This window comes from Halichoeres trimaculatus, unplaced genomic scaffold (assembly GCF_033239565.1).
Source record: "Halichoeres trimaculatus isolate MK-OKI-2021-1 unplaced genomic scaffold, fHalTri1.1 fHalTri1_scaffold_24, whole genome shotgun sequence".
Taxonomy (NCBI): Eukaryota; Metazoa; Chordata; class Actinopteri; order Labriformes; family Labridae; genus Halichoeres; species Halichoeres trimaculatus.
This window is the reverse complement of record NW_027437202.1, coordinates 2137826-2164617: the sequence shown is the minus strand read 5'-3', so window position 1 is coordinate 2164617 and position 26792 is coordinate 2137826. Positions and strand designations below refer to the sequence as shown.

Genomic DNA, 26792 nt, shown 5'->3' with positions numbered 1-26792 from the left:
TTAGTAAACACAACATTCACACTAGGCTCCTCCTCCTAAGCTCAGTGCCAGCAGCAGCACACCCACAACCTCTAACCTTGACAATGTGAACACACTCACTAGCCCAGCAACCACCTGTAGCATCACATTCTACATGGGAAAGACTCAACTGACTTTGGTTGTGTCTTCCTCCGTGCTACGTCCATTAGCGTAGCTTCTCTGATTAGCTTCTTCCACTCACAGCGCTATGGGTGTGATTAGCTGGGGTAATCACACTTACTCTCCACCCAGAAATATCCCACAAAACATCAACATACAAGCAGAAGAAGGGGTTGAGGCAGACACTGACACTGACTCACCAGTATAAACAAATAATTCACTTTTTTTTTAAAACCATATGACAAAAAGGCTCCACAGACCGTCAGACTACAGGCTCCATGCAAAAGAAGCTTAATGTACAAACCGTGATGCTGTGGCTACGCCAGGCTCTACAGGGTTAAGGTGGCGTCTCTTATTTTACAAACTAGCTAATCATAACTCCAGGATTAGAGTTCATTTCCTGAATATTTCCCTCCTGTTGATATTTACGGTGCCTTTTATCTCCGTCCCCTCTCTTGAGCTTTATCTTGTTCCTAAATTCACGCTGCTCTGCTCTCACCGCACATCCTTATCCTCTTATTGCAAATTGTTAATGATATGCCGCAAACTTAGTTATACATGGAGGAACTCTCTTATTAATCCCAGATCTCGAGCATCTGGCAGTGTGTGGTTGTGCAGGAGCGTGTGCGCGCGTGTGGGTTTTTTGGGTGCACGCGCACCGCACTGCACTGCACTGCACACGCGTCTAGCTAACAGATGGCGCCGTGTGCAATGAGCTGCTACGTGATAATTATGGAGCATGCTGGGGGAAAGTGGGAAAAAGTGCTGATGAGTTTGGGAGTGTGTGTGAATGAGGCTGGAGTGATGAGTGTTGACATGTTGTGTGCATGTGTGGGGGTGTGTATCGACTGTGCGTTGACTTTTTTCGTCGCTGCTTCCTGTGACTTCTGCTCCTCCTCCTGTTGATATGAACTCCTCCTGAGGAAGATGACGAAGTTAGAAATTAAAACCAGAAAATAAGGCCCCACCGCCCTCCAACAAGACGATCACATGAAGCTTCTTCTGAGGGAGAAACGAGGCGTGACGGTTAATGTGGTCACGAGCCCTGTCTCAGTCATGACTGGGGCTTGTTTTCGGCAGCAGTGCTCCCCTAAAATCTGCTTGTTTTTCAGATCTGAATAGTGCTGACTGTCCAGCAGCCAAGATTAGAAATGGAAATGTATTCCTTCATGCCAGCTCCTGTGACTCAGCCTGTTAGAGCCCCAGTCTGTCTGCTCAAGAGGACCCGGGAGTCTGAACGGCATCAACTCCAGCCCGTCAAACCGTCCAAGTTTTCATCCTTTGTTTCTGGCTAATGAGTTGTCTCATTTTTCCCCCTTTATCATTTAATCTTCAGGTCTTAGAAATAACTTAGAGATGGGAATCAGATTTGCTTCATGCCAAAAAGCTCTGAATAGTAGGGCTGGGACGATACGCTTTTCTCCTAATATGACTCTTTCATGATTTTTGGAGTGCTGTTTAAATACAAATTGCAATTCTTATGCATTTAAGATGTTTGCGATTTAGTCATAGATTTTTTTAAAAGTCCAGACCATGTAAAAAAAATGAATATTGGTAATGATGGCACCTACAAGCTAGGGATGGACCAATATGAAAAGTTTGGCTGATACCATTATTGGATATTTACATTGTTGTTATGGCCGATAACTGATATTTACTGATATTCACCGATATTTACCGACATTTACCGATATTTACCGATATCTACCGATATTGATATTGGTTGAAAAAAATGTAAAAAATTGAGATAATGTGTCGAGGTAGTTCAAAGACAAAGTGCAGCACATGATCAAAAAATACATTTTATCTGTTTTTTGGATCAAAAACAGGAAGAGAGACGTAAAAGAAGCGAGTCCTCTCTTCTTTGGTAGCTTTGGTGTTAACATAGTCAAAGAAAACAATATTATTTGGTCTTGAAAGATAGTCCAAGATGCTCTGAAAATGCTGGCAGCAGAGTAAATATCGGCCAATACGAATAACATATTGGCCGATACCAATATTTTAAAAAATGACCAACATCGGCTGATACCGATATTGGATATTTGTATTGCTGTTATGGTTGATAACTGATATTTACCAATATTTACCCATATTTACCCATATTTACCCATGTTTACCCATGTTTACCGATATTTACTGATATCTACCAATATTGATATTGGTAGAAAAAGAAAATAACAATCTGAGATGATGTGTCAAGCTAATTCATAAAGAAAGAGCAGCACATGATCAAAAAAGTGCATTTTGTCTGTTTTTTGGATCAAAAACAGATGTAAAAGAAGAGAGTCCCCTCTTCTGAGGTAGTTTTGGTGTTTACATAGTCAGAGAAAACAAGATTATTTGGGTCTTGAAAGATTGTCCAGGATGCTCTGAAAATGGCCGGCAGCTAATGAATAAATATCGGCTGATACAAGACAGTCACATTACAAGACAGTTGAAGAAAAACATTTTGCGGTCTGCTTATAAACAGAGTGAAGAATTAAAATGTTAAAAAAAAAATTTTTGAACAAAAAATAATGCTAATCAAAAATTGTAAAACCCCCCAAAATCCAGATACTTTTGTGAATTGATTTTTTCCCCACCCCTACTGAATTGAATTTAGCAGACTTCTGTTCTGTCACACTTCTTCTTACTTTTTTCTTCCTCCCAGTAGGAATTCTTAATTTTTGCTTGAAAGAGTCATGACACAAATGAAGTCTTATTAAAACATTTCTGAGGTGGCGTAGTCACCCAAAAATAAAAAAAAAATTCTCCTGTTTTTCTTGATTTTGATTTTCCTGTTTTTATGAGATACTGTCTTATAAAAACAGAAAATAATGATTTTTGAAATCTGAAAAGTAAAAGAATTCCTGAAAATATTTAATCGTCATCTCGATAAAAAAAAAACACGCCTCGCCTTTCAAATTTTATTCAGTTTTATTTCTCTCTTGGTTTGAAACACTGGGAGACACTTGTGTCTTTAAGAGTGTATAGATGATATTGTATGTTATTGTGTATTAGTTTGTCCTCTACAGGAAGACACCTGAGGAATGCATCTGAAGTGCATTCAAGCTAGCTATGTGGTAAGATGATTTCATTGGTAAAAAAAAAAAAAAAAAAAAGACAATTTCAACGCCTCAGTTGCACTCCATGGGAATCCAGTACTTTCAGCACATGCCGGCTTGTTTCTCGACTATCATAGCCAGCTTGAATGCACTTCAGATCATCTGATTGGTCCAGCTGATCCTGGAGAAAAACCTCAATGTCGACCAGATCTGAGTGGGCTTTAAACAAGATGACCATCAAAGATTTTCAGGAATTCCTTTACTTTACAGATTCCTGTTTTTACGGGATACTCTCTCGTAATTTAGGTTTCCCTTTCCCACGTTTCCTCTCAGCCTTCTTCACATCAGAGAGTCTTTTCCTCCTCCCTGCCTTTGCGTCACATTTTCAAACATGTTTCCATCAAGCATGCTGTTGTGTGTCTTACATGTCCCTGCCTCTGCGTATGTGTATGTGTGTGTGAGAGAAGCACTCGTTCAGCGTTTCGTAGGCGTGCACTTTTCATTCATAGCGCCGTCGCTTGGGCACTCAGACGCGAGTGAGTCCTGTGATGTCTGCATCCAGGGAGATGAGAAAGGAAGAGGGAATAAATGTTAGTCATATGAGTCACACACATGCTTCTGCAGAGACTAGAGTCTGCATTTGTTGCTGGTTTCATCTTTTAGTGATCTGAAGATGTTTGATTTTACTTTTGTTGCACTTTAAGAGTTTTGTTTCTATCCCTCGGCTGTGTCAGCGCTCTGTTTCTCATGTTTCACCAGAATCTGTTTGTCGATGTCTGATTAGCCTCTCTTAAAGAAAGCTGATCAGCCTGCATTTTAAGCCCAGCCCCAGCCTCAGGTGATGTATAAGCTAACATTAGTAATGCATTAAAAACACATCGCTTTAATAGATTGCACTGAAAGCACCGTGTTGGCAAAATAAAGCTTTTGTACTTCACAGAAGTTCACAGAAGAAGAAGCACCTGCGCTGCGAGCTGTAGCTTCCTGCTCTAACACACCTGATCCAATTACACATTTTCATAACAGGGTAATTGGATCAGGTGTGCAGGTCTGGAGCAGGTGAGGGTAACGGCGGTGTCCCCGACACCCCGAGAGCGCAGCTGTGATTGGAGTCAGATTCCATCTTTGATTCCAGGGCTGGAGGACATCCTTTCAACTCGCTCTCAAAGCTTCCTCTTCACTCCTTCGTCTCCTTCTTCCTCCTCCTTCTTCTCTGTGGGCTTCGTTTCTTTAGAATGATTTGTTTACCCACAATCCCCCTGGGTAATTAGTGCTGTGATAATAACTGGTGTTGGAAACAAACACACCCACTCGCTGAGCAGTGAACACAAACAGAAACAGCACAATGGGATGAAAAACAACTTTCTGGGCTGAGTGGCGTTAAACGTTGCAACACGTGAAGCAGCTGCACCTCACGTTAGCAGCAACCAGACTTCATCTGAGACGCTTTGATGCTAGTTTTTACAAAACACAGACATAAAGTGGGAGATTTTCAAGCTCAAAGTGACGATAAACTCAGCCACAGCTCTGTTTTTGGCTCTTAATGGAAAATAAAAAACGCATGATGTGCATTTCAAAAACAGCCAAACTTTCACTGTCAGTGAGGATTTCTTCCTTTGTGGTGTTGCCAGCGCTGAAGAAAAGACACCATGAGGAGTTTCATGGTCTGGCTTTCATTTTTTAAGCTCTGCTGTAGTGAAAGAAATGATTTTATCCTGAAGTAAGAATTGTTTTGACATATCCCAGTCGAGATGGTAAAAAAAAAAAAAGTTATTGATTAATTGCAATTATGCTATGAGTGAGTATGAATCAATTATCAGATTTTTAAAAAACAATTACATGCAATGTAGTTCGTTATGAGAATAAATACATTTACAATGTGGTGAAGCCAGTCCCAGAATTGAACCTGATGCGATTAAGCTAGTGAAAAGAAATATCAAAGATCATCTATAGAATTAAGAGCGCTCACTCTGACGCAACTTTTGAAAACCAAACAAAAACAAATACAGAGCTCTCACTCTGTCACTTTTTCTGAAACCCAACTGTGACAACATGCGAGGAGATTCAAACATAATGTGATTCCTTTACCTCTCAGGTGAAGTTGTAATCCAGTCAAAACAAATATTTTAGTGACAGGGTAAAAACATTAGACTGTGTAAAACATGGGCGCAGTCTCAGTGACATCACCCATCTGTTCTTGATACCGTGAAATGAAGCCTATCCACAGACACAGCCACATTGGTTATGATGCCAACTTTGAGCTTCCTTTTTAACAGCTACAGGGCACGTCATCTGAGCTGTGTCTCTGATTGGACAATCAAAATCCTAATAACTTCTAAACCACCGAATTACCGCTGGTAATTGCTAAGAACCTCATGATTAGATATTGATTGATTTAAATGCTTGATTTTAATGCCCATGTGGTATGTCACCTCACGTTTTGAAGAAATTAAGCAACCCAAATATAAAATATTTTTACGCATACCTAAAATTCCCCCACTGTACAGTGTGTGCCGTTAGCAAAATTAGCATCTCAGACCCAAATCATTTTTTAAACCAGGCTGTAAATATGTTTTCTAATGCCATAAAGGCCAGTTTATTGACTTGGTGTGTTCATAACTTTTGATTTGCAGCCAGCCTCAAGCTGCTCCTCGATGAACAGCAACTTTTAGCAATTCAGCATAGGCTTAATTTTGCTAGACCAGATGTCACCCATGAGAAAAACCTGAGACAGTCGCGTTTGTGTCTGACATTTACATCTGTTGTCTTGCACCTTGTCATCAGAGTTGTGTTTAGAGCCTCTCGTAAATTTCTGCGTTCTACAGTATATATGCTCATAAAGCTACAATAAGTTTTGCCAGTTAAGTTCAGTTGTCACAAAGGTACACAGCTGTGAACACACACAGTTTTAAAGCTGCTTTTTTGTCGGTGATCATCAAAATTGGTTGATAGTCAATCAGGAAATCAGACAGATCAATCACCCCTAGTCTCTCTCAGATCATCACTGACACTTGTCGCCCCCAGAGTAACTTTGCAGATAGAGATCAAGTCTTAAGGCTACATTTGACTCCAGATAAGTGGTGTGTGGCTTTGGTGAAGCTGTGTGTGTGTGTTTTGGTGTTTTGGCCCAGCCCAGCGTGACTCCTTGCAGCAGGCACCCTCTCAGCCCATGAGGCTGCAGAGTCAGACCTCCAGACTTGAACTTGTGGCCTCTCAGTCATTCAGCAGCTGCCCCGGTCAGCGGTGCCTGAACCCTGTTCCTCCCTCAGAGTCAGCGTGACGTGACTCCTCCAGCTCCAGGAGACGTCGTCTGTGAATTCGACGTATACGCTGGACTTTATGAGTGGAGCTCTGTTGGGGAGCTCTGAGCTGCTTTCCCCACTCTGTGTTTGACTTTCTTATTTTTAGCTCTGTAATGGAAAAGGCACAAAGTGCTGCCTCTATCAATTTGGTATGTTTTGGAACAACATGTTAATGGGCTCTGCTCTATCTGATGACAGCTGCTGGGGGAGAAAAAAGCTGCTTTCAGGCAGACGAGGACACACAAATGTTTTGTGCATGTCATTGAAAAGATAACAGCGTGCACGCATGTTTGCAGCCTGTTCACTTTCAGTAAATCTCAGCACAGCGAGGAGAAAAAGCAAAGAAATACTCCGATAAGAGCGGGGTGAGGGAGACAATCCCCCGCTGTTTTTCCAATCAGGAGGCGTCGCTCTCCTCGCTGGGTGATTTATTCTCCTTCTTCTCCTTCATGTCCCAATTTCAAAACACCCCACCCTCTGTTTTCTTTCATTCATCCTTTTTTCTCCCCGTCTTCTGTCTGTGGGCAGCTTGTGAAAGCAGCTATTTGGAAATGACGACAGAAACACATTCAGGCGAGCAGTGTTGTTAAAGTGACTCACCTGAAAGGGAGCTGAGGTTTTTGGTATTTTTTTCTTTTTACAGTGCACCTCTTCTTTCCAAATCCAGTCGTGGGCTCTGAGACACCTGGACAGCAAGCATCTTTTCTTTTAAAAGCAGCTTTAAATGATGTATGACCTCGCTGGCCAACATTAATAAGAGTCTGGCACCGCTCTGAGGATCATCCTCCCTAACAAATGAATAATGAAGCAGAGGTGTAGGTCAAGGCTTAATATATTATTAACTTCATTTAATCCTGGAATGAAAAGTATGAAGCTCCACTGAGAACCACCACTCTGCTCTATTTTTAAACCTCTTCCATGCATAAAAACAGCTCCAAACATTTTCTATTTGCTCCCATTGATTGCTCCAGCCTGCAGCCGCGCATCAGGCTGTTATGGCTTTAAGACAAATCCGATCAGAGTGCAAAATCAGCTTTTTTTCCACCAACTTCAGGGTGGAGGAGAGAAATCCTGCAGAGACAGACCTCTGTGTGCTCTTAAAGTGGACAGTTGCTGCAGATTTGTCAGCTTAACATCCATGATGAGAATCTTCCGTTCCACCACATCCCAAAGCTGCTCTATTGGATTGAGATCTGGGGACTGTGGAGACTTTTTCTTCATTTTTTTCCCCTTTTTTTCTTTCTTTATTTATTTTTTTTTTTCCCTGTTTCCTTATTTTTTCTCTTTTTTTCTTTTTTTTCTTTTTTTCTTTTCCCCCCTTTTTTTCCTTTTTTCTCATTTTTTCCCCTTTTTTCACCTTTTTTTCTTTTTCCCTTTTTTCAATTTTTTCTTTTTTTTCCTTTTTCTCTTTTTTTCTCTTTATTTTTCTTTTTTTCCTTTTTTTCTTTCTTTTTTCTATTTTTTTCTTTTTTCCCTTTTTCCTTGATTTTTTCTCTTTTTTCTTTTTCTCTTTTTTTCTTTTTTCCCCTTTTTTCCTTTTTTTCTCATTTTTCCCCCTTTTTTCCCCTTTTTTTCTTTTTCCCTCTTTTCCATTTTTTTCTTTTTTTTCCCCTTTTCTCTTTTCCCCCTTTTTTCTTTTTTTCTTTTTTTTCCTGTGGACTTTAAACCAGGCTCAGTTGGTACTAAGGGGCCCAAAGTGAGCCAAGAAAATATCCCCCACACCATTACACCAGCAGCAGCAGCCTGAACCGTTGATACAAGGCAGGATGGATCCATGCTTTCATGTTGCTGACGCCAAATTCTGACCCTACCATCTGAATGTGGAGCAGAAATCCAGACCCATCAGACCAGGCAATGTTTTTCCAATCTTCTATTGTCCAGTTTTGGTAAGCCTGTGGGATATTTTCTCTTTTTGGCCTTTTTTGACCATTCTCTGTAAACCCTAGAGATGGTTGTTGGTTAAAATCCCGGTAGATCACAGCCATGCCATGTTCAAAGTCCCTTAAATCACCTTTCTTACCCATTCTGACACTCAGTTTAAACTGCAGCAGATCGTTTTGACCATATCTGAGTTGCTGCCATGTGATTGGCTGATTAGAAATTTGCGTGCAGTTGAACAGGTGTGCCTAATAAAGTGGTTGGTGAGTGTAAAGGAGCTCTAAAGTAGTGTAATCCCCCTTTAATACACATCACAGCCGATCAAAAGGGAACATTTAATTTGTGTTGGTGTCTGACGGCGCTGATAAATAGAGCATCCATTCATTAAAACCTGTCTTGTTCGTTTAGTCGCATTTCATATCCCAGAAAGCCCTCCTGCACCTCGCTCCATTCATCCCCTAGAGCCACAAGTGTGTGCTTGCCTCTGAGTGTGTGTGTGTGTGTGTGCTCCACGTCAGGAGTGGATGTGGTTTAGCATGAGATACAGCACATTATATGTAAAATTAACAATTCAAGTGTTTGGGTGTGTGTTTCTCCCTCCCTGCTCCACACACACACACACACACACACACACACGCTCTCACAGCCCACCCACCCACTGACACCGACCCCTCCCTCTCGGCGCTGGTTGGTTGCCATCGCTACAGTGTCGCCTCTCTTCCTCATGTTGCTATGAGACTCGGACCGACAGACCTGAGCTGAATGACAATGTGTCTGAGGCCCACATCAGCCAATAAGAGGCCGTCTAGACAAACACTTCCCAATCTGGGATCTGGGGACCTCGGGGTGATTGTTTGGGTTGGCAGGAGCCTCCTCAGCCGTCCGAAGAGTGGTTTATTATTAACTCGACTTTTTAATTTCCTCAGCAATCACTGCAACGAGAGGAGCGTCTCCTCGGTTTGGAGCTGAATGATAAGCGGGGTTCTTTAATGAAATCAGGGTTTGATAAGAGTGACAGGGAGATTCTTGTTAGACAAGAGGAGATAAGATTGATTTGAGGAGCAATTAAGACAGAGACTTGGAGCTGTGTTCTTTTCTTTTAGCATCGGATGAATGACTTAGAGTGAAATCAGACTCAAAAAGTAAAATCAATGCATCAAACTGACTCTGTCATGTTGCGTTCACGTTAATATATCTGTGGCTAGAAGAATTCGACTCTGACCTCTCTGATGACAAATCCGAGCTGCGTTTTCCCCCCTCGCTGTGACTCACCAGGGAGGACGATTTCTCACCCAGTGAGAATAACACCTTGACTCGGCGCTGAAATATGCTCCAACGGAGGCGCCGGGTGAAACCGCAGAGAGAGTTTTAAAGCCGACGTCTGGGAGCGCGTTGAAGGTCTCGGGGCTTTGTGTCGCCAGAATCTGCTTCTTCTTCTTCTTCTTCTTCTTCTTTTTTTTGTTGATGTCTCTTTGGTTTGTTGTCTCGTGCGTACAAAGGAGATGTCAGAGGAGGGAGTGACACGAGTGCGAGTGATACATGAGTCAGCCTGTGATGTGTTTTTAGTTTGTGGAGCAGATGTCTCGATTCGTTTGAGGCGAGGACAGATCCAGAATTTGGGTTGTTGGTCTTAAAGACTCCTCTTGAGCATCAAAGCTGAATTTATGTTTCTATTTGTCTCCACAGGAACTGTTTACAGCCGAGTGTAAGTTTAAGGAGTCGGTCTTTGAGAACTACTACGTGATCTACAGCTCCATGCTCTACAGACAGAAGGAGTCGGGCCGGGCCTGGTTCCTGGGTCTCAACAAAGAGGGACAGGCCATGAAGGGGAACAGGGTGAAGAAGACCAAACCAGCTGCTCACTTTCTGCCTAAACCTATAGAAGGTAAGACAAACTCACACACGTTCAATTTGTTTTTTAAACTTTTGATGGGATAAAGAGTAAAAACTTCTCTTCTTTCCTTCATCCGCCCCCTTATCCGGTTTATCCCCTCATTTTCCCACCCAACACACCCTATCCTCCCCCGTCTCTTCCACCACACCTACAGTTGCGATGTACCGAGAGCCTTCGTTGCACGACGTCGGGGAGGCGGTGCCTAAACTCGCTGTGGGCCCGCCTTCCAAAAGCACAACCAGCGAACCGGTGGTCATGAATGGTGGGAAACCAGTCAGCAAACCTGACAAGGAGGAAACATAACCCCTCCCTTCTTTTTACCCCCCCCTGACCAATCAGAGGCCCCGGAGGAGACAGAAACTCTCCCCACTGCTGCGCAATCAAAAACTGCTCCTGTTAAGTTCTGACTGGTCAGCAGTGGGGCCCCCGGCCCCGCCTCTCCTCTCTCCCTGCCTGCTGGATGGATGGAGCGTCAGAGGGGGTCAGGGCTGGAGGGGGATGAAGAGCGTGGACCAGTCAGATACCCTGACTCCGGGACAGAGGCGTGCCCTCTTTGAGGGAGACAAAGACTTCTTTAAAATATAGACCAAGTGGAAAAAATGTTGTCTTCACCGGTATTTTTCTGTGACAATCTGTAAGAATGAGGCCCCTCCTTTTTTCCTTTCCTGATGTTTTCTGTTGCCAGGTATGCTTGCTTGCTGGTAGCCACACACACACACACAAACACACACACTTACTCCTCCTAAAATTCAACCACTTGGTTTCGATCTTTGATCGATGAGATAAAAAAAAACATCAGGCTGATCAGTCATGAAATGATCAGGGAGTGATTCTGTCACTCAGACGCTGAGGTGCTTTTCAACCAGGAACTAAAAGGTTCCTGTGTTCCCACCGAGGCCTGAAGTCCCGTGTAGATTATGCAAATCAGGCCAGTGACGTCTGGAGAGTGAGTGTGTGATGTTGTGGATGGAGGGTGAAATTAAACACTGCTCTAATCAGAAATGTTCGAGACAGTCCAGCTGCAGACCTCCACTCTTGGAGGCTCGACTCCTCCACAGTCAAAAGTAAGTGACGTCGAGATATTAAGTCAAAAATCTAAAAAATACAAAGAAGGGCTGAACAATTCATAGATTGACTAGGAAGGTGTTATGTCATAGTGTTGAAACTTGGCAGGCATTAAATTCAACATTTCCGGACACTTACAAAACATCAACTGTGTTGAACATAAACCATGCCGTAAGTGTCAGGAATGTTGAATTCAATGCCAAGTTTGGTCACTACGGCATAACTCCTTCCTAAAAAAAAAGTAAATGTATAAAAGTCACATCATCAAAAACAACATGAATTGGTGGGCACCTCAATTTGACAGTTTTCATTTCCTCAGTCATTTCAATATCAGATTCATGGTTGCTGAAGAATTGATTAGAAATGGTTAAATCCATTAACATCATTAGCCTTAATGCTTGATGATTCAGACTTTAGCTTAGCATGAAGTTTTACTGTAGAACATTACTCTTTCACGAGAGATTCCCATTCAATATGTCATATATCTCCGGGTGGACCAAAAACTATACAGGAAAAAAAGTGCTAGCTTGATGCTAACATATATGGGAAATCGCATTGATATGCTAGCGGTTAGCATACATCAATGTAACTAAAGTTTCAAACCAGAATGTCAACTTTTATCGCAGAGACTTATTACAGTTACTCTCTATGAACAATAATGAAAACTTTAAATTTCAAAATACTCAGAGGTGAACGTTTCCAACAGGAAGCTTTTGCTATTACCACTCCAAGACACTAGATGGCCTACTTCAGTCAATAATGTCAAATTGCAGGTGACGTGCAACTTTCATCTCTTTTTATTTAATGATGTCCAGAGATATCCAGAACCATTGACCAATCTCATATTTATTGAACCGTAAACTTGTTGAAAACCTGATGTCACTTCCTTCTGATGGTGGAGGGGTGGAGCCTCCAAGAGAGTCCCCTGAGAGTGTAGGTCTGCAGCTGGACCCCTCTTGAAACGCTGAGAATTGCAGACCCCGCCCACTAATACTTCCTGGTTTAAATGTAGACTGTAGTTCCTGTGGTTGAAAAGCACCTTTACACAAATCATGGCGTGACCCTTGATTTACAAACAGCCTTCGAGAGTTTTCAGACTTCCTTACTTCCTGTTTGTTCAGGAGTGTTATCCAGCACACACTAGTGATTCTCTAAATACATCTGTACAGGCACAGAGCAGATTTAACGCCCTCTTTTCCCCCTTTGCATCACACGAGGAATCCCGGCACCATATTGCTGGAGTTAGCGTGTAGCCGAAACCCAGAAGGATTCCCCCTAGTTGTAGCATCACAGATCGTAGAGGAGGCGTGCTGGTGTCTGGTAGCAGTCAGTGTTTACATGGAGTAGCAGATACTGTAACAGAGGGAGGGTCAAACCTCAAGTATGGTGAGAACAGCAGCTGTTCCTGTTTGCTGCTGAGGCACTGAAAATAAATGGGAAGAATGAGGGTAAGAGCGAACAGGGTATTTTAAAGCCAAGATGTGCTGAGTCATATCATATCCCAGGATGTAAAATCGCATATAGTGGCTTTAATCAGCAGTTTCCTTTTAGATACTTTAATCTCTTTAAAATATTTTTTTTTTTCAAAACTTAAAAAGCACACTTTGATTTTCTCATCAAGCTGATTTCATCTTTCTTTTTTCGAGACCAGGCGTAAAATCAAAAACGCCTGGAGCTGAAATGAAACCAAATAGATTCCCGTGCTTCGCCCTCTCACTGTGACAGTCAACATGGCGCCAACCTGTTCAACGTTTCGGCTTCTCTGTTTCACCTTCCTTTAGCTCCTCGAAAAGTTCCTCTAGAGATACTGTGATCCCACACACGCACACTCATCCGCGATTATTTTCAGCTACGAGCAGAAACTGTCCCTTCTGCTTTCTCTCTGTTCAAACTACTAAATGACCTCCATCCTCCCCGCCCTTACAGAAACACAAGGCTGGATGATTAATCCTCACAGTTTCCTCGACTTTCCAGCGAGCCTGAGCGAGCTGCATCCCGCCTCAGCAACAGGTGTGTGTCTGTGAAGCGCTGCTGCACACGGTGAAGAGACGGCGTTCCTCACATTTGTTCCTTGTCTGCTTCTCTGATCTCATTCGCTGTGTGCAAATATGTGAGTTTCTGAATTTAAAGTGTCCGTCTGTGACGTTTTACTCACGTCCTAAAAAAGTGGGAGCTTTTTCAACCGGGGCCTTAGTCTTTGAGGATGTATCTTAAAGTACGGCCCAGGTTCAAAAACATAAAAAGTAAAATCAGTTTTAATCTGTGCAAGTGACGTGCGTCGTTTTATCAGGGTGATACTGTAGATTTTTGCTGTGTGAGTGCCTCTTCTTCATCCAGGACGGCTGGAGCCGAGGGAAACCCGACGCTTCCAAAAACGTCCGCCCTTCTGTCTCGTCTTGTTAGCGAGCAAAATGAGACAAAAGGGAGCAGGAGATGTCTTTCGTTGTGCTCGTTTTCGCGTCAAAGAAATGTGGATGTAACATTTATCGACTGTTGTGTCACACGAAAAATGAACCCTGGACAATCAGGCTCTATCTTTTACTCTGCTGCATCCTGTGTTGTCAGACTGGCTTTAATTACAGTATAGAGGACAATGTTTGTGCCTGCCTGAGCAACCATTAGCAGATACAATCAGTTACAAGAGTCTGGGACAGCAACTGTTATCCGCTGAATGATTATCAAGCTGCTAATTTGTCCGACGCTGCTGGCAGAGGGAAGAGACGAGGCGAAAGGAGCCGAGGCTCTGCTTGTAGCGTCTTGTTAAAAAGCAGCGATTGAAGATCTGTGGCACATTCTCAAGATTTAATAACGGCGAGGCCAGGGAAAAATGGCCCCGTTTCCTGGATACTGACCAAAAACACTGCTACAATAGTGTTTCCAGGCTGGTAATCACAGTTCAAACAACGAAGGCGCAATTACTGTCAGCGTCTCCGGAGAGATTTCTCTCCACTGGTGGTTAGCCAGGTACCAAGGCTACAATTATGAGAAATCTAACAGCGGGTTGTGCTCAGGGAGAGAGCGCCTGATTTAATTAGAAGTGAGCAATCACGACAGCCTGGGTCATTTTTAATTCTCCACATACAAGCACCACTCATGTACTAATGGCAGGTACACATGTAGCCATCTTAACTCCGTCTTTCATGGAGCGTAGCTCTGAACCCAGACTCCACAGGACACAAAATGAAGCCAGCATCACAGGACGAAGAGGCTGCTGTGACCTGGTGCACTTTAGAGACGCAGGGACGTGTTATGGTTAGCACTGTACTCTCGCTGTAGCTCGTCTCCCTCAGGTTTTTCTTTTGCAGCTTTCCACTTTATTCCTCTTACAAAAGGCTGCCTTATTACATCTGAATCAGTGAGCGCGCTCTCCTCCAAGCTGTTACTTTCTGCGAACACTCATCCCACACAGCAGCAGACACTCTCCATCCTATTTTAATTTCCAATTATCCTTAAATCTTCTGTTCACTGTAACTAGCTGGCTCTTTGCTCGTTTTGTAATCATGCAGCCGGAGAACTTTTTATTCCCACCTCCTCCTCCTCCTCCTCTTCAACTCTTCTCTCTGTTTGGACTGTTTCCCACTTGTTGCATGGTTTAAAAGAGGACAGATGACAGGGGCTAATGCATGTGGTAATGTAGGTAATGTGTTATCGAAACAAAACAATCATTTACAGCAAAGCACTGCTGAGGTTTTGCATCTGGCTCCAGCATTGCTCATCGATTCAAGTCCTGAAAATCTGACGAAATCCTCCAGAGAAGGAGGTAGATTCAACCAGAGCCAGAAGCAAAACCTCACCTGTGCTGACCTTACAGGAGTTTACCGTCTGTCAGTCGATGTACAGTTACACTTTACATACATATTATGCAAACAGAGTTTGTCTGCACTGTACAGTTTGTGTCCGATCCATTGTATACACACAGAAAACGACGATATTGAATAAAGGATTTATAGAAAGAAGTGTGACTCTTTCATTTTTAGGCGCTGTCCTTGAGTTTCTGCACCCATTCACCGTTTGTGTGTATGCCTACCTGTCTCACACACACCTCACGGCTCCCTCAATAACTCTCTTTCATCCTTTGTGTGGACTGAAGGGCAGCCTGTGTTATCGGCCTGCAGAAAGGTGCAGGAAGTGACCGACAGCAGACAATTCAGCCAGAGTTACCAGTGACTCACCGCGACTTTGACACAATAAACGCCTGTGAAGAACGAGCTATTTTTAGAAAGAGAGGAGCGCCGTGTTAATAGCTGCACAAATAAAAGGTTAATGGGCTGTGAGAGGAGAAATTACCAGTTAATTTGATGATCTTTGGAACATTTTAGTGCTTTTTCAGGCAGAACTGTCAAACATTTGTGGGTTTTAGTTAGTTTAAAGTTGTGTGCTGCTGACCTTAAATGTTAAAAATCTACAGAACAGCAGTTTGTAGTTTGCAGAGCCATTAAACAGCTCCATTATCAGACAGATATGAGAGCAGAGATGAGGAGAGACAGCTCTGCACACACTTCCAGACAGGTTGACAGGCAGGATGAGACTTCACACACACTCACACACTCACACCCGCACGTCACATCTCCTGGCCTCCTGGAAGTGGCAGATGAACCAGCAAATACTGTAATTAGGTGTCTGTAATTAAAATCTGCATATGTTAATGTAATGTAAATGAGGTGTACTTTGAAGGGCAACATGGTGTTTAATTAGCAGGAGGACTGGAGCTTTAATTATATCTGGAGAGCTGCATCCTTCACTTGATTCAACCTGAAGACCCAGATCCTTTTGTCCAAGGAGGATTTCATGTCCTACATCCTCATTTTTCACTCTTATTACATCTCTCTCCAATCATTCTTTATCATTTTTAAAACCGTTTCTTCCTCCATTTTTCTGCATTTTGTGAAAAAGTTTGTCGTCTGATTTCATTTATGGAAAACTTTTACGTTTAACCCTTTGATTACAACTCTGTCCTCTACCAAGACTGCAAAAAAACCAAAACACTACCCTTTATTCTTCCTCAAATCTTTCCCTAAACTTTTTTCCTAATCAAAAATACCAAATTGATTCTTTTTGTATCCTTTTAAACATTAAAATGCCCATTTGGTTATTTGATTATGGGTGAGTCAATACCAGGTATTAGAGCCCGACTGAAATGGGATTTTTGGGGTCGATGTCGATACCGATATTGGGGGCAAAAAGAAGCCGATATCTGATATAAAGGCCGATATCTGATATATAGGCCGATATCTGATATATAGGCCAATATCTGATATATAGGCCGATATCTGATATATAGGCCAATATCTGATATATAGACCGATATTCGATATATGGACTGATATCCGATATATCGGCTGACATATGTAATAAGTTCACACAGGACAAATACTGTATATGAACACAAATTATGACTTGCTATTAAAAAGTTCCATCTTCCATTTAATGCATGGGGCTAAACTAGATTTTAAGTAACAATGTAGCTGCTTTCAAAACATGCAACAAATACAATTACAACAAAATACATTGAAACATTTTCAAAAATTATTTCAACCAAAACAATAACTTGTGAATTTATAAGCCCAGGTTAATCCTGCATGGCGTTATGAAGTGAGACGCTGTGTAGTAGCCTTATTTTAATTAACACACAGGAGCAGGAGCGACAGAATCTCTGCGCAGCAAAAATTTTATTATTCCGCTACATTTTGGGCGATGTTGATTAATAGGTTACAGGCTATAATTGGGCCGATTAATCGGTCGGGCTCTCCAAGGTATCAGTATCAGTATCAGGCCGATACTAACCTTGACCAGCATCTAATACTCAAGGCAAAATAATATTGCATTGAGTAAGTCCTCCTCGCCAGAAGTTGGCGCTACACCGCCAGGGTTTAACAACACTGCAAACCAGCACTTTAAAAAAGGTAGTGTCTGCAGGAATTTCCTTAAAAAAATCTTAACGTTTGCAGGAATAATCCTGCTTAATATTCTCCTCTAGGCCTCTATACATGTGTGTCAGTGTCTGTGTCGGCCTCAACCCCCTCCTCTGCCTGGATGTCGATGTTTTGGTTGTATCAGGATGTTGCAGGGCAGAGCGTTTACAAGTCTACATCAATCCCAGCACGCCCAGTGCACAAGTGACTTTGCGTGTTGATGATAGCGAGTGGAAGAAGCTAGCCTGATTGGCTACAATAGCAGGGAGAAAGAAAAGCATAACCAAAGTGAAGATGAGCTTGTGCTAGCATGCCAAGTCAGGTGCACAGCTCAATGCTACAGGTGGTTGCTGGGCTAGTAGTGTACTAATAACAGTCAGAGGCAGTGGGTGTGCACAATCAGAAGAGGAGGAGCCTAGTTTGAATGTTGTATTTACTAACAAGTAAGGAAAATTGCCCCCAGTGTGTTGTTGACCTTTGGAAAAATTTGAATTTTGAGATTTTTCTTAAAAAAAAGAAAAACTACAAAAAATCAATTATGCAACACAACCAAAGTTATAGCCAAAAATGAAGCAAAAAGAATACCTGAGAGGACAAAAATGAACCCAGAGAGAGTTTGTGATTAGCATCTTGTTTCCCCCACTTCCCTCCAGTCTCCCCCTGCTGGCCACACAAAAAAAACACAGTTTCAGCACTCTCCTTCATCTACTCTCCTTTTGCTTTCCACTTCTCCCATGCAGCCTGTAGGCCCCGAACAAGCCAATGAGATCACTTTTTCCTGCGGCTCAAACTAAAACTCTATTATGCACAAAGCAACATGGCTGCTCGCTAATCTCTTATTAAAAAGCAGCCAATTATAGCCGGCAAACAAAATGACATTCTGTTATCAGAGAGCACAAAATGTTTCGATTTCCTCCTCTTTTTGATTAATTTCATTAAAACAGCGTCGAGTTGGGGGGGTTTTGGGTCCCTTATCTACACACACACACACACACACACACACACACACACACACACACACACACACACACACACACACACATAAAAAGATACTATGCCCATGCTGAAGCAATGTGTTTGAGGTAGTGATGAGAGCTCACTTGAGAGCCAGTTTCTGTCTGCCTCATTATCATCAAACACAACAGGCGCTGCAGCACATGTGCACACACATACGTGGACACACTTACATGCATATGCACACACATGAACACACACACACTCACATGCGTCATAGATGGTTTTCATCGTAATCAGGACCACTTCAAGCGTTTATGTCTCTTGCAGCTGCTGCAGCATGACAACCCTGCCTCTTCAAAGCGTCAGGTGCTGGGAAACGTCTCGGCTCCATTTTTATAATTATTTATCTTTAATAATTCGTACACGTGATATTAATCTTTTTTCTGTTAAAGAAAGAGAGGGTCTGGAGATGAAAGATGCACACAATAACAGCCTGAGATTAGAGAGTTTTCAGCAGTAGTGACAGAAAAATGGTCAGATAAAGAAGTTAACACAGAAATATGTTTCCATATTACTGAGTTATTGTCAAAATAAGACAAGATGAGATGTAAACAGTCAGGCCTCTCACTGAAACACAGAGGAGACACTGAAACAACATGTTCTGGCTTCTTTTGGAATATCTGGATCATTTTCTAGTGTTGAAACAACACACCACACTTCCATTGGCCGCACTTAAGATGTAAGAGTGATTGTATGTTTAGGGGTACATTTCAGGTTTACCAAAAAGTGAAAAGAAGCCTCCAACCGTGACTATGTGAACACACTCACTAGCCCAGCAACCACCTGTAGCATCGCATTTCTATGCGGGAGAGACTCGAGAGCCGTGCACCTGATTTGGCATGTTAGCACAAGCTAACCACGGGTATTTGACACAAACCGGGTTAGCAGAAAGCCAACTAGCGTCACTCACCGAGTTCCTGAAAGCAAGTGACAGTTGAGCTAAGCTTCACCTTCGTTTAGGAAAAAGCTTTATCATTTTGGATTTTTGTTTCACTTTGTTTTCCTTCCTCTGTGCTGCGTCCACTATCGTAGCTGCTCTGATTAGCTTCTTCCACTTGCGATCATCAACACACAAAGTCACTTGCGCACTGAGCTCTCTATGTTTGGCTGATGTCACCACACTTACCCTCCATCCTAATACACATCCTAATACAACCAAAAAATCAACATCCAGGCAGAGGAGGGGGTTGAGGCAGACACAGACACTGACACACGTGTATAGAAGCTCAAAGGAAACGATTAAGCAGGATTATTCCTGTAAAAGTTGACTTTATTTTATTTTTTTTTAGGATAATGAATCATGCGGACTCTACTTTTAAGTGTTAAAAAAGGAAATAAAACCGTTCATTTTTTTGTCAACTGTGTAATGGACAAAGGTTGTGACTTTTTTTCAACTAAATTTCATATTACATAGATTATTATGAAGGCTTGGCTCTCTAGAAATGTCCCTTGTCTTTTATATCACCAACATTTGAAATAACTATGGCGCAAAAATCACAGGTAACACAGTAGACATCTATAGTAAGTACACAAGGCCATAATGATAACACGTTTGATGAATGCGCCCCATGTACGGACAATTATTCTGATGAAATATTGATGAGGAGGAGCTGAAATTTGCCATACTTTCTTTGAGATTCCCACCATAAAGGATGTGACCTCAACTGATTTAGGTCATGTGACTTTGGAGCATTCATTGCTGATATATTGGGTTTTCTTCAGCGGGCAACACAGTTGTAACAGATTTCTGAGACACACACAAAGTGAATTATTTATTCATTTTAATTCAGTTTTGTCATGTTTTAATGATTATTTTGAACAAATAAAAGTGTAAATAATAAACACAAACATGTATCCTAGTGTTAATTTTGAAGAGCAAATTTGACATTTAAGAAATGGGACAGCACAAAAACTGCAAATTCCAACACATTTGCATTTCTGCTAAATAAATTAAAGAATATGTAACTTTTTTTAATAAATAAAGGTTGAATATCAAGCAAATGACAAAATGTGAAATTGGTTGCTGCTTCCCTGTGGCGCTTTTAGCTACTTCCAAAACTATTTCCTGTGCGCTAACTTTTACAAAATCCAAAGAATTCACACCATCTTTTTCCTCCAGTGTTTCTTCTTTATGTGTTTTCCTCCTCCAACCTTTGATTTATCCCTCTTTTCTCCTCCTCCTCCTTTATTTATCACCTCCCCGTCATTTATCACCTCCCTCTCTCCTTCTTGCTCACAACAACAGGGAAAGCGAAGAAAAGGTTGATGAAGAGCAGAGACACGTGACGGCGGGAGCAGAGAGGAAGAGGAATAATTTATCTCTCAGGTGATAAGTGACATTTGATGGACACACACACACACACACACACACACACACACACACAGGGTAGGGCAGAGCAGCATCCAGTCAGGCAAGCACGTCGTCTGAATACTGATTAACCAATCAGAGCACATTTCTGCCTGGCACCAGAGACACTCGTTGACTGCTATGGCAACCAAGAAAGCATCACAGGCGAGAGGAGAGGGAGGAAGTGCCTCGGTGTGTGTGTGTGTGTGTGTGTGTGCTGGAGTGAGAGGAACAAACTCATCTCTCGCAGCGTTTAGAGTCGAGAACATTGGAATTCATTATTCATATTTTACAGGTTGTTGGACAAATTTGGCGTCTTAGATTTTTAATTTTTGCAACTTAAGCAAGATGGAGGATAAGGGTCTCTGCTGCCTGCTGTTGCTCTCCATACAGACTGTTTTTAACTGTTATGAAACCCTACATTTACTTGTGTTATTTTCAGAAGTCTTAAGTAACTGTGCTCTGCGTCCTCTCTGGACAGAGCTGAGAGGACGCTGAATCTGACACACTTACGAAACGTTTTATTGCGCGAGAGTCTCTGAAAGAGAGAAAAGAGAACCAAATTAAAGACGAGCGGAGCCTTTGTCTCGCTGCTTTGGCAATATTGTTCTCAACTGTCATGCAAATGAGGAGCAGTGGACTGAGAAATACAGGGAGAGATGGGAAGAACAGAGAGAGATAGTCAATGAAAATCCAGCCTGCCCAAAGCAAAGAGTGCACTTTAATTCCATCTAAATTAAATCTGAAATATCGCATTCACACCCCGTACGCCATGAAACAATCATTTACTCCACACCACTGCAGGGAATGTGATCGTGGTTCTCGGCATTGAGATGTTTGCTCTAATATTTCACACATCCAGGAGTTATATTCACAGATTAAATCCACACAAACACTCACACAGCTGCCATGAGTCACTAGGCCTTTTTTTGTCTCAGTAATCACATCCACTTACGTCACCTATCATCTCTGTGGATCAGCTCCGTGTTCAGCTTGACCACCAAACGCTCAGCCGTTCAGTCTGAAGTCACACTGTAAAGACATTTGGATCTTATGTAAAAGTTTTGGATGGCAAAGTATAAACCCACACAGGGTTGGAAGATGTTCGGACACATTATACCAAAAGACAAAATAGGTGTGAGGCTTTATTATTTGCAGATTTGTTGATTGTGAGCTGGTATCAATGTTCTTAAAAGGGTGGACACTATTCAAATGAATTGGTTATAAACATGAAATATTGAAAGGATAAGTTATGCTAACATCATATTGTGCTGTTTCCTCATGCTGTTTAATAATGAAATGGTTGTGTTGAACAGTATCTTGTGGTTTCATTAGTATTCTATCATGTCATCACATAATGTGATGATATGCATCATTTCATAAGTATCATTTAGTTTCAAAACACATCATAAAGTATTGCTACTTGTCTTAACATGTCTTTTCTTATCAAAACATTTTGTGATGTTGTAACAAATCATAACTCATCGATAAACCCCACACTGTAATGCACCCCATGTATTGTAGCGTAACACACCCTAGGTAGCAACATAACACATATATCTCATTGGTTCACACCCAGTGTAGTGGACCCAATGTAACATCACCACAGACTGTATAATTAATAGACGTAGTCTCCCCGATATCACCGTCTGTTTCTGAAACAGATTTTTGAAGCAGATCGGCCATCGCAGCCATATTGGAAGTGGCAAGGGCTTTTAGTACAGCTATAAGGCGCCTGTCAGTCATGTGACCTAAGCTATGCCTCTGATTGGGTGAGCTTGTGATCTTAATATCCTCTGAACTGGGTTAGAAAAAAATTCAACCCCCATATAGTGTGTGCTGATAGTAAAATTAGCAACTCAGTCAGGAGAGGTTTTTTGAACCAGGCTGCCAATTGGTTAATTTCTGCTGTAAAAACAGCTTTTTTTGGCTTGGTGTGGATGTGACTTCCTGTAATTCCAGAGCCAGCCTCAAGTGGACACTCAAGAAACAGCAGATTTTAGCACTTCAGTGTTGTCTCATATTCTTAGACCAGAGGTTGCCACTTGAACAACACACCCTAGGCAATGCATTGTAACACACCCTAAATGTTGCATTATAACACACTCTATGAATCCTGTCATAATGCACCCTATTTATTGCATTGTTACACCCCTGTATTGCAACGTAATGCACCCTGTGTAGCAACTTTTCCTATGCTACTTCACCTTATGTGTAAACACCTATTCTATATAACAACTAATTCTATGGGACAACAAATCTAATGTAACACATCCAATCTGTTGCATTGTGACACATCACAAAGCATCCTATGTAATTTCTTATAACACATCTTATCACATTTTAAGTCTTCATGATTTTTTATAATTCTTCAAAACTCACCCAAATCCTGTTGTCACATAAGATCATATAGTATCATGTGGATTGTAGCATATTGCATCATTTCCTGACATACCGTAAGGACTCGTTTAATATGTTGAACACATGGTTTCATAACATATCGTAAACTTTTGTTACTTCTTGTCACGTGCCTTTGTTGTCTCATATTGTTTCATATGGTAAAAATGGTAAATGGACCAGTACTTATATAGCACTTTTCTAGTCTCTCAGACCACTCAAAGCTAGTCTTCATTCACCCATACACACCACATTCACACACTGATGGTGGATTTTCCTATTGGAAACCATCGGTTTTATCTAATCCATTTACACCCACCCACACAACACTGACTAACAGTGGGAGCAATTCAGGGTTCAGTGTCTTGCTCAAGGACACTTCATATTGTTACCCTACTGAGCCGCAGTTACATGTTAGCATAATGTATCGTCACGTATTTAATCCTGTGGTGTCTTAATGTACTTTTTCGTATCATATGGATTCATGACATATTGAATGGCTTCAGAAACTACTATAACTTGTTGTAACAAGACTTTTTAAGTCATATTGTATTATATCCTAAGATAAAATAGTGCAATATACAGGAAAGTATCAAACCTTAGCGTGCTGTAAAGTAACTTTTTGTTTGAACAAAGTCTAGGATTTTTTTTATGACATTAAAAGTAGAAACAACATTAGATAAGGGTGGTTTATCTTATAAATAAAGTTTATGTAAACTGTGCAAAAAGTATTTTAACTACCAATCTAAGAGTGAGCGTCAGTATTTTTTTGATATCTGTGTGTGCGAATGACATTATTGGATACAGAGGAGAAGAGTGAGTGCATTATTACAGCAGTTTGAAGGGCACCTCAGCAGGTTTAATATTAAAGTTAGAGAGCAGGCTTTAATATCAAACTTCATCAATATTTCATTTCATATGAATATGATTTCACTGGCTGCTCTCGTCTCACAAACACACACTAGTTTTCTGTCAGAATTTTGGGCTTTCAATCACATTTGATTCTCTATAAGAGGCTGAACACTAGCTGATTCTCCTCAGACGACAAAAAAAAAAACAGATCTGTGGCTACGTTTCTGAAAACTGAAATAAAAAAAAGCAGAGTATTTTCAAGAGTTACAGGTATCGAAAAACCAGGCCACTTTGTGCGTTTCTTATCCACTTTTTTACAGAGTGGATTCGAAGTCTCTGCTCCAGAGAAAAAGAGAGAAAGCACTTCTTCTTGTGAGAATAGAACATTTTATTTTGGCGGGGACGGAGGGGGGAAATGGACTGGAGCAGAGAGAGAAGAGAGCCGGGTACAGGGAGAGATCAATGCCCCGGCTGCTGCACAGAGACGCAGAGAAGAATCAAGTGTTTTTCTTGCTTTTAGGTAGCCGTAGGTGTGCTGGTTTGGTGACCTTGGCAACTGGCAGTGGAGCAGAACATTTGATTGGTGTGTGTGTGTGTGTGTGTGTGTGTGTGTGCATGTGAGTGTGTGTCACATGCAGGGAGGTCAAGATGTCCAAATAGAAAATCGATGCATTCTTTGCTTACAGATGCACAACTCCAAACTGCTGTTATCTTCTGGAATAAAAGCTGCTTTGTCCTCCTTTGCAGCCGTTAGTTTAGCCTCACAATTAAGTTTTTCTTTTTTAGAGAAAGCTTTTTAGTCTGATGACTCAGACGGTTTTGTCTGTTGATCATAGTGTGAGAGACGTCTGGCCTTCAAGCAATTTCACCCGCGGTTTGTGCTGCAGACGCTCGGCTATTTCGGCTTTCAGAATGGGTAATTGCTCAGGTGTGCAGCGGCAGTCGTTGCAGGCAATTACTCTAGGTTGTTAGTGGGAAAAAAGACAAGTCCAAACTTTGTTAACCTGCTCTGGTTGACACTTTCCCAGCCTCTCAGCTGAAGAGGTGTCAGGAGGATGTGGAGAGTCTCATGCTATCATGAGATGAGACTTGATGTGTGATGTGTCTTTCCTGTTAAATGTTAAAAATGCCGTGGTACATTCATCCAACATGAAGCAGACAAACAAACAGCTCCGCCCTGCTGCCTCCTGCAGCCCCTCCTGCCTGTCGATGCGTCCCTCTTTCTGTTTTCGCTGTCAGTCAGGGAGAGGAGATGGTGGCATTTCCAGCCTTGCAGACAGCTTCTCCCATCAGGCCTCATGACTGACGGCAGAACTGGAGTGCATGGGTATGAATACAAGAGCGCTAATCAGCTATTCTTTGCTCATCCTTTAATGTGTCCGTCAACCCATCCGGGGCGTCCTGGCTGAATAAAGATCTGGATGTGGTGCTAATGCGACACGTTCGATGACTGGAACCAGAGGAAGAGCACGTCTGCAGGCCTGGTGTCTATCTAGCTGTTTGTAGCAGGGCTTCATAAACAGGCAGGGGCCACTCTACAGTCCCTTAGGGCCCTGGGCAAAAAACACAGGGGGGCCCTCCAACTATTGGCCATCAGCCTTAGATAATAAATATCTGAGAGGAACAAACACAATACAGGTCTTATTAAAAACAGTTAAAAAAGCATAAAGCTGAGTGAACACACATGGAGAGTACAATAAAGTAATAAAACCACTGATGATAATATTTTTGATTATTATTGTTTCTTAATCTTTTTGTTATTTTTTTATTTTATTTTAAATATATTTTTTATTTTAATTATAACATTATTTTTTTTATCCATTATTTATTTTATTTTTTTAATCCATTATTTATTTTATTATTTTCATTATCCATTACTTATTATTATTATTATTATTATTATTATTATTATTATTATTATTATTTTAACTTGTGTTATTAATATCTTTTATTTATTTATTTGTTAATATTACTTTGTAATGTACGTCGTGAGCAAGTGGCACTGACGCACACAGTACAATAGCTTCCATTCAAGGCCAGTGTAATTCATTATCCAAATATCTTGCCTATGTGTTCTAAAACTTAGCTTTTTTAGCGTTTTTAGCTTTTTTTTAGCTTAATAGTTAAGTTTTAAGTATTGTCCAAGTTAGCTGTTTTTGTTTGCAGCCTGCTAACTCAGCAAACAAGTTGAATGAAGGCATCCTTTTCTGCAAGACTCAACAAGAGCCACGTTCAGACGACAACCTTAAAATGCAAAAAAAAAGGCAGTGAAAAAAAATCAATGGAAACGCCTTACTAAAAGGGCTGTTGTGAGCATGCCAGGACTGTAGGTGGCGCTATAACTGTCATCCAGAAGCAGCTTTTGGCAGATCTCCAATGAAGTAGAGTTGGGCTGATCATTAGGCGCCAGTTGTACAATCCTAGTTTTAACAGTTTGTGTTGTTTAGAACTTTTCAGTAGGATTTGTTTCACTTTGATCCAAAGAACAGGATTATCCTGATCCCATCAGAAAGTGGAATTCAGGAATAAATTATAGTAAAAGTTTAAAATTGGTCAAATAATACAACATTCAACAATAAAGTGTAGAAACTTTGATTTTTATTTTGCACTTGACATGTTTAACCATTACTGTGATAGAGTAGATAAAGTTAGCTTAGGCGTCTGCTTCTGCTCTTTCAGTATGAAAGTAAGAGAAACTGAAAGAGCAGAAGCAGAGATGCTCCTGGCAGAGGAACAAATCAAGTGAGCGAACTCCAGCAAACTGGAAAGAAACTTCAGATCAGCCTTCTAAACATTTTATTTATTTATTTATTTTTGCATTTCAGACTTTTTCAAAACATCCACTTTGTATTTTTTTTATGTATATTTGCTTTTCTTTTTTTTTTTCTTTCTTTTTTTTTTTTTTTTTTTTTAGCTCAGATTAGGGGTCATAAAAGAAATTAAAAC

At 41.3% G+C, this 26792-nt stretch overlaps 1 protein-coding gene across 2 annotated transcripts in view; it reads left to right on the top strand.

The window, feature by feature from the left end:
* The window catches only part of LOC141785962 (fibroblast growth factor 14-like), a 46680-nt gene extending 31411 nt beyond the window's left edge, over nt 1–15269 (top strand). For both annotated transcript variants that reach the window (XM_074664621.1, XM_074664622.1), the window contains exons 4-5: nt 10049–10247; nt 10411–15269. In XM_074664621.1, coding sequence (XP_074520722.1) covers nt 10049–10247; nt 10411–10559 — 348 coding nt within the window. In that variant the 3' untranslated portion in view covers nt 10560–15269. The remainder of the gene's footprint in view (nt 1–10048; nt 10248–10410) is intronic.
* The last annotated feature ends 11523 nt before the right edge of the window (nt 15270–26792 follow it).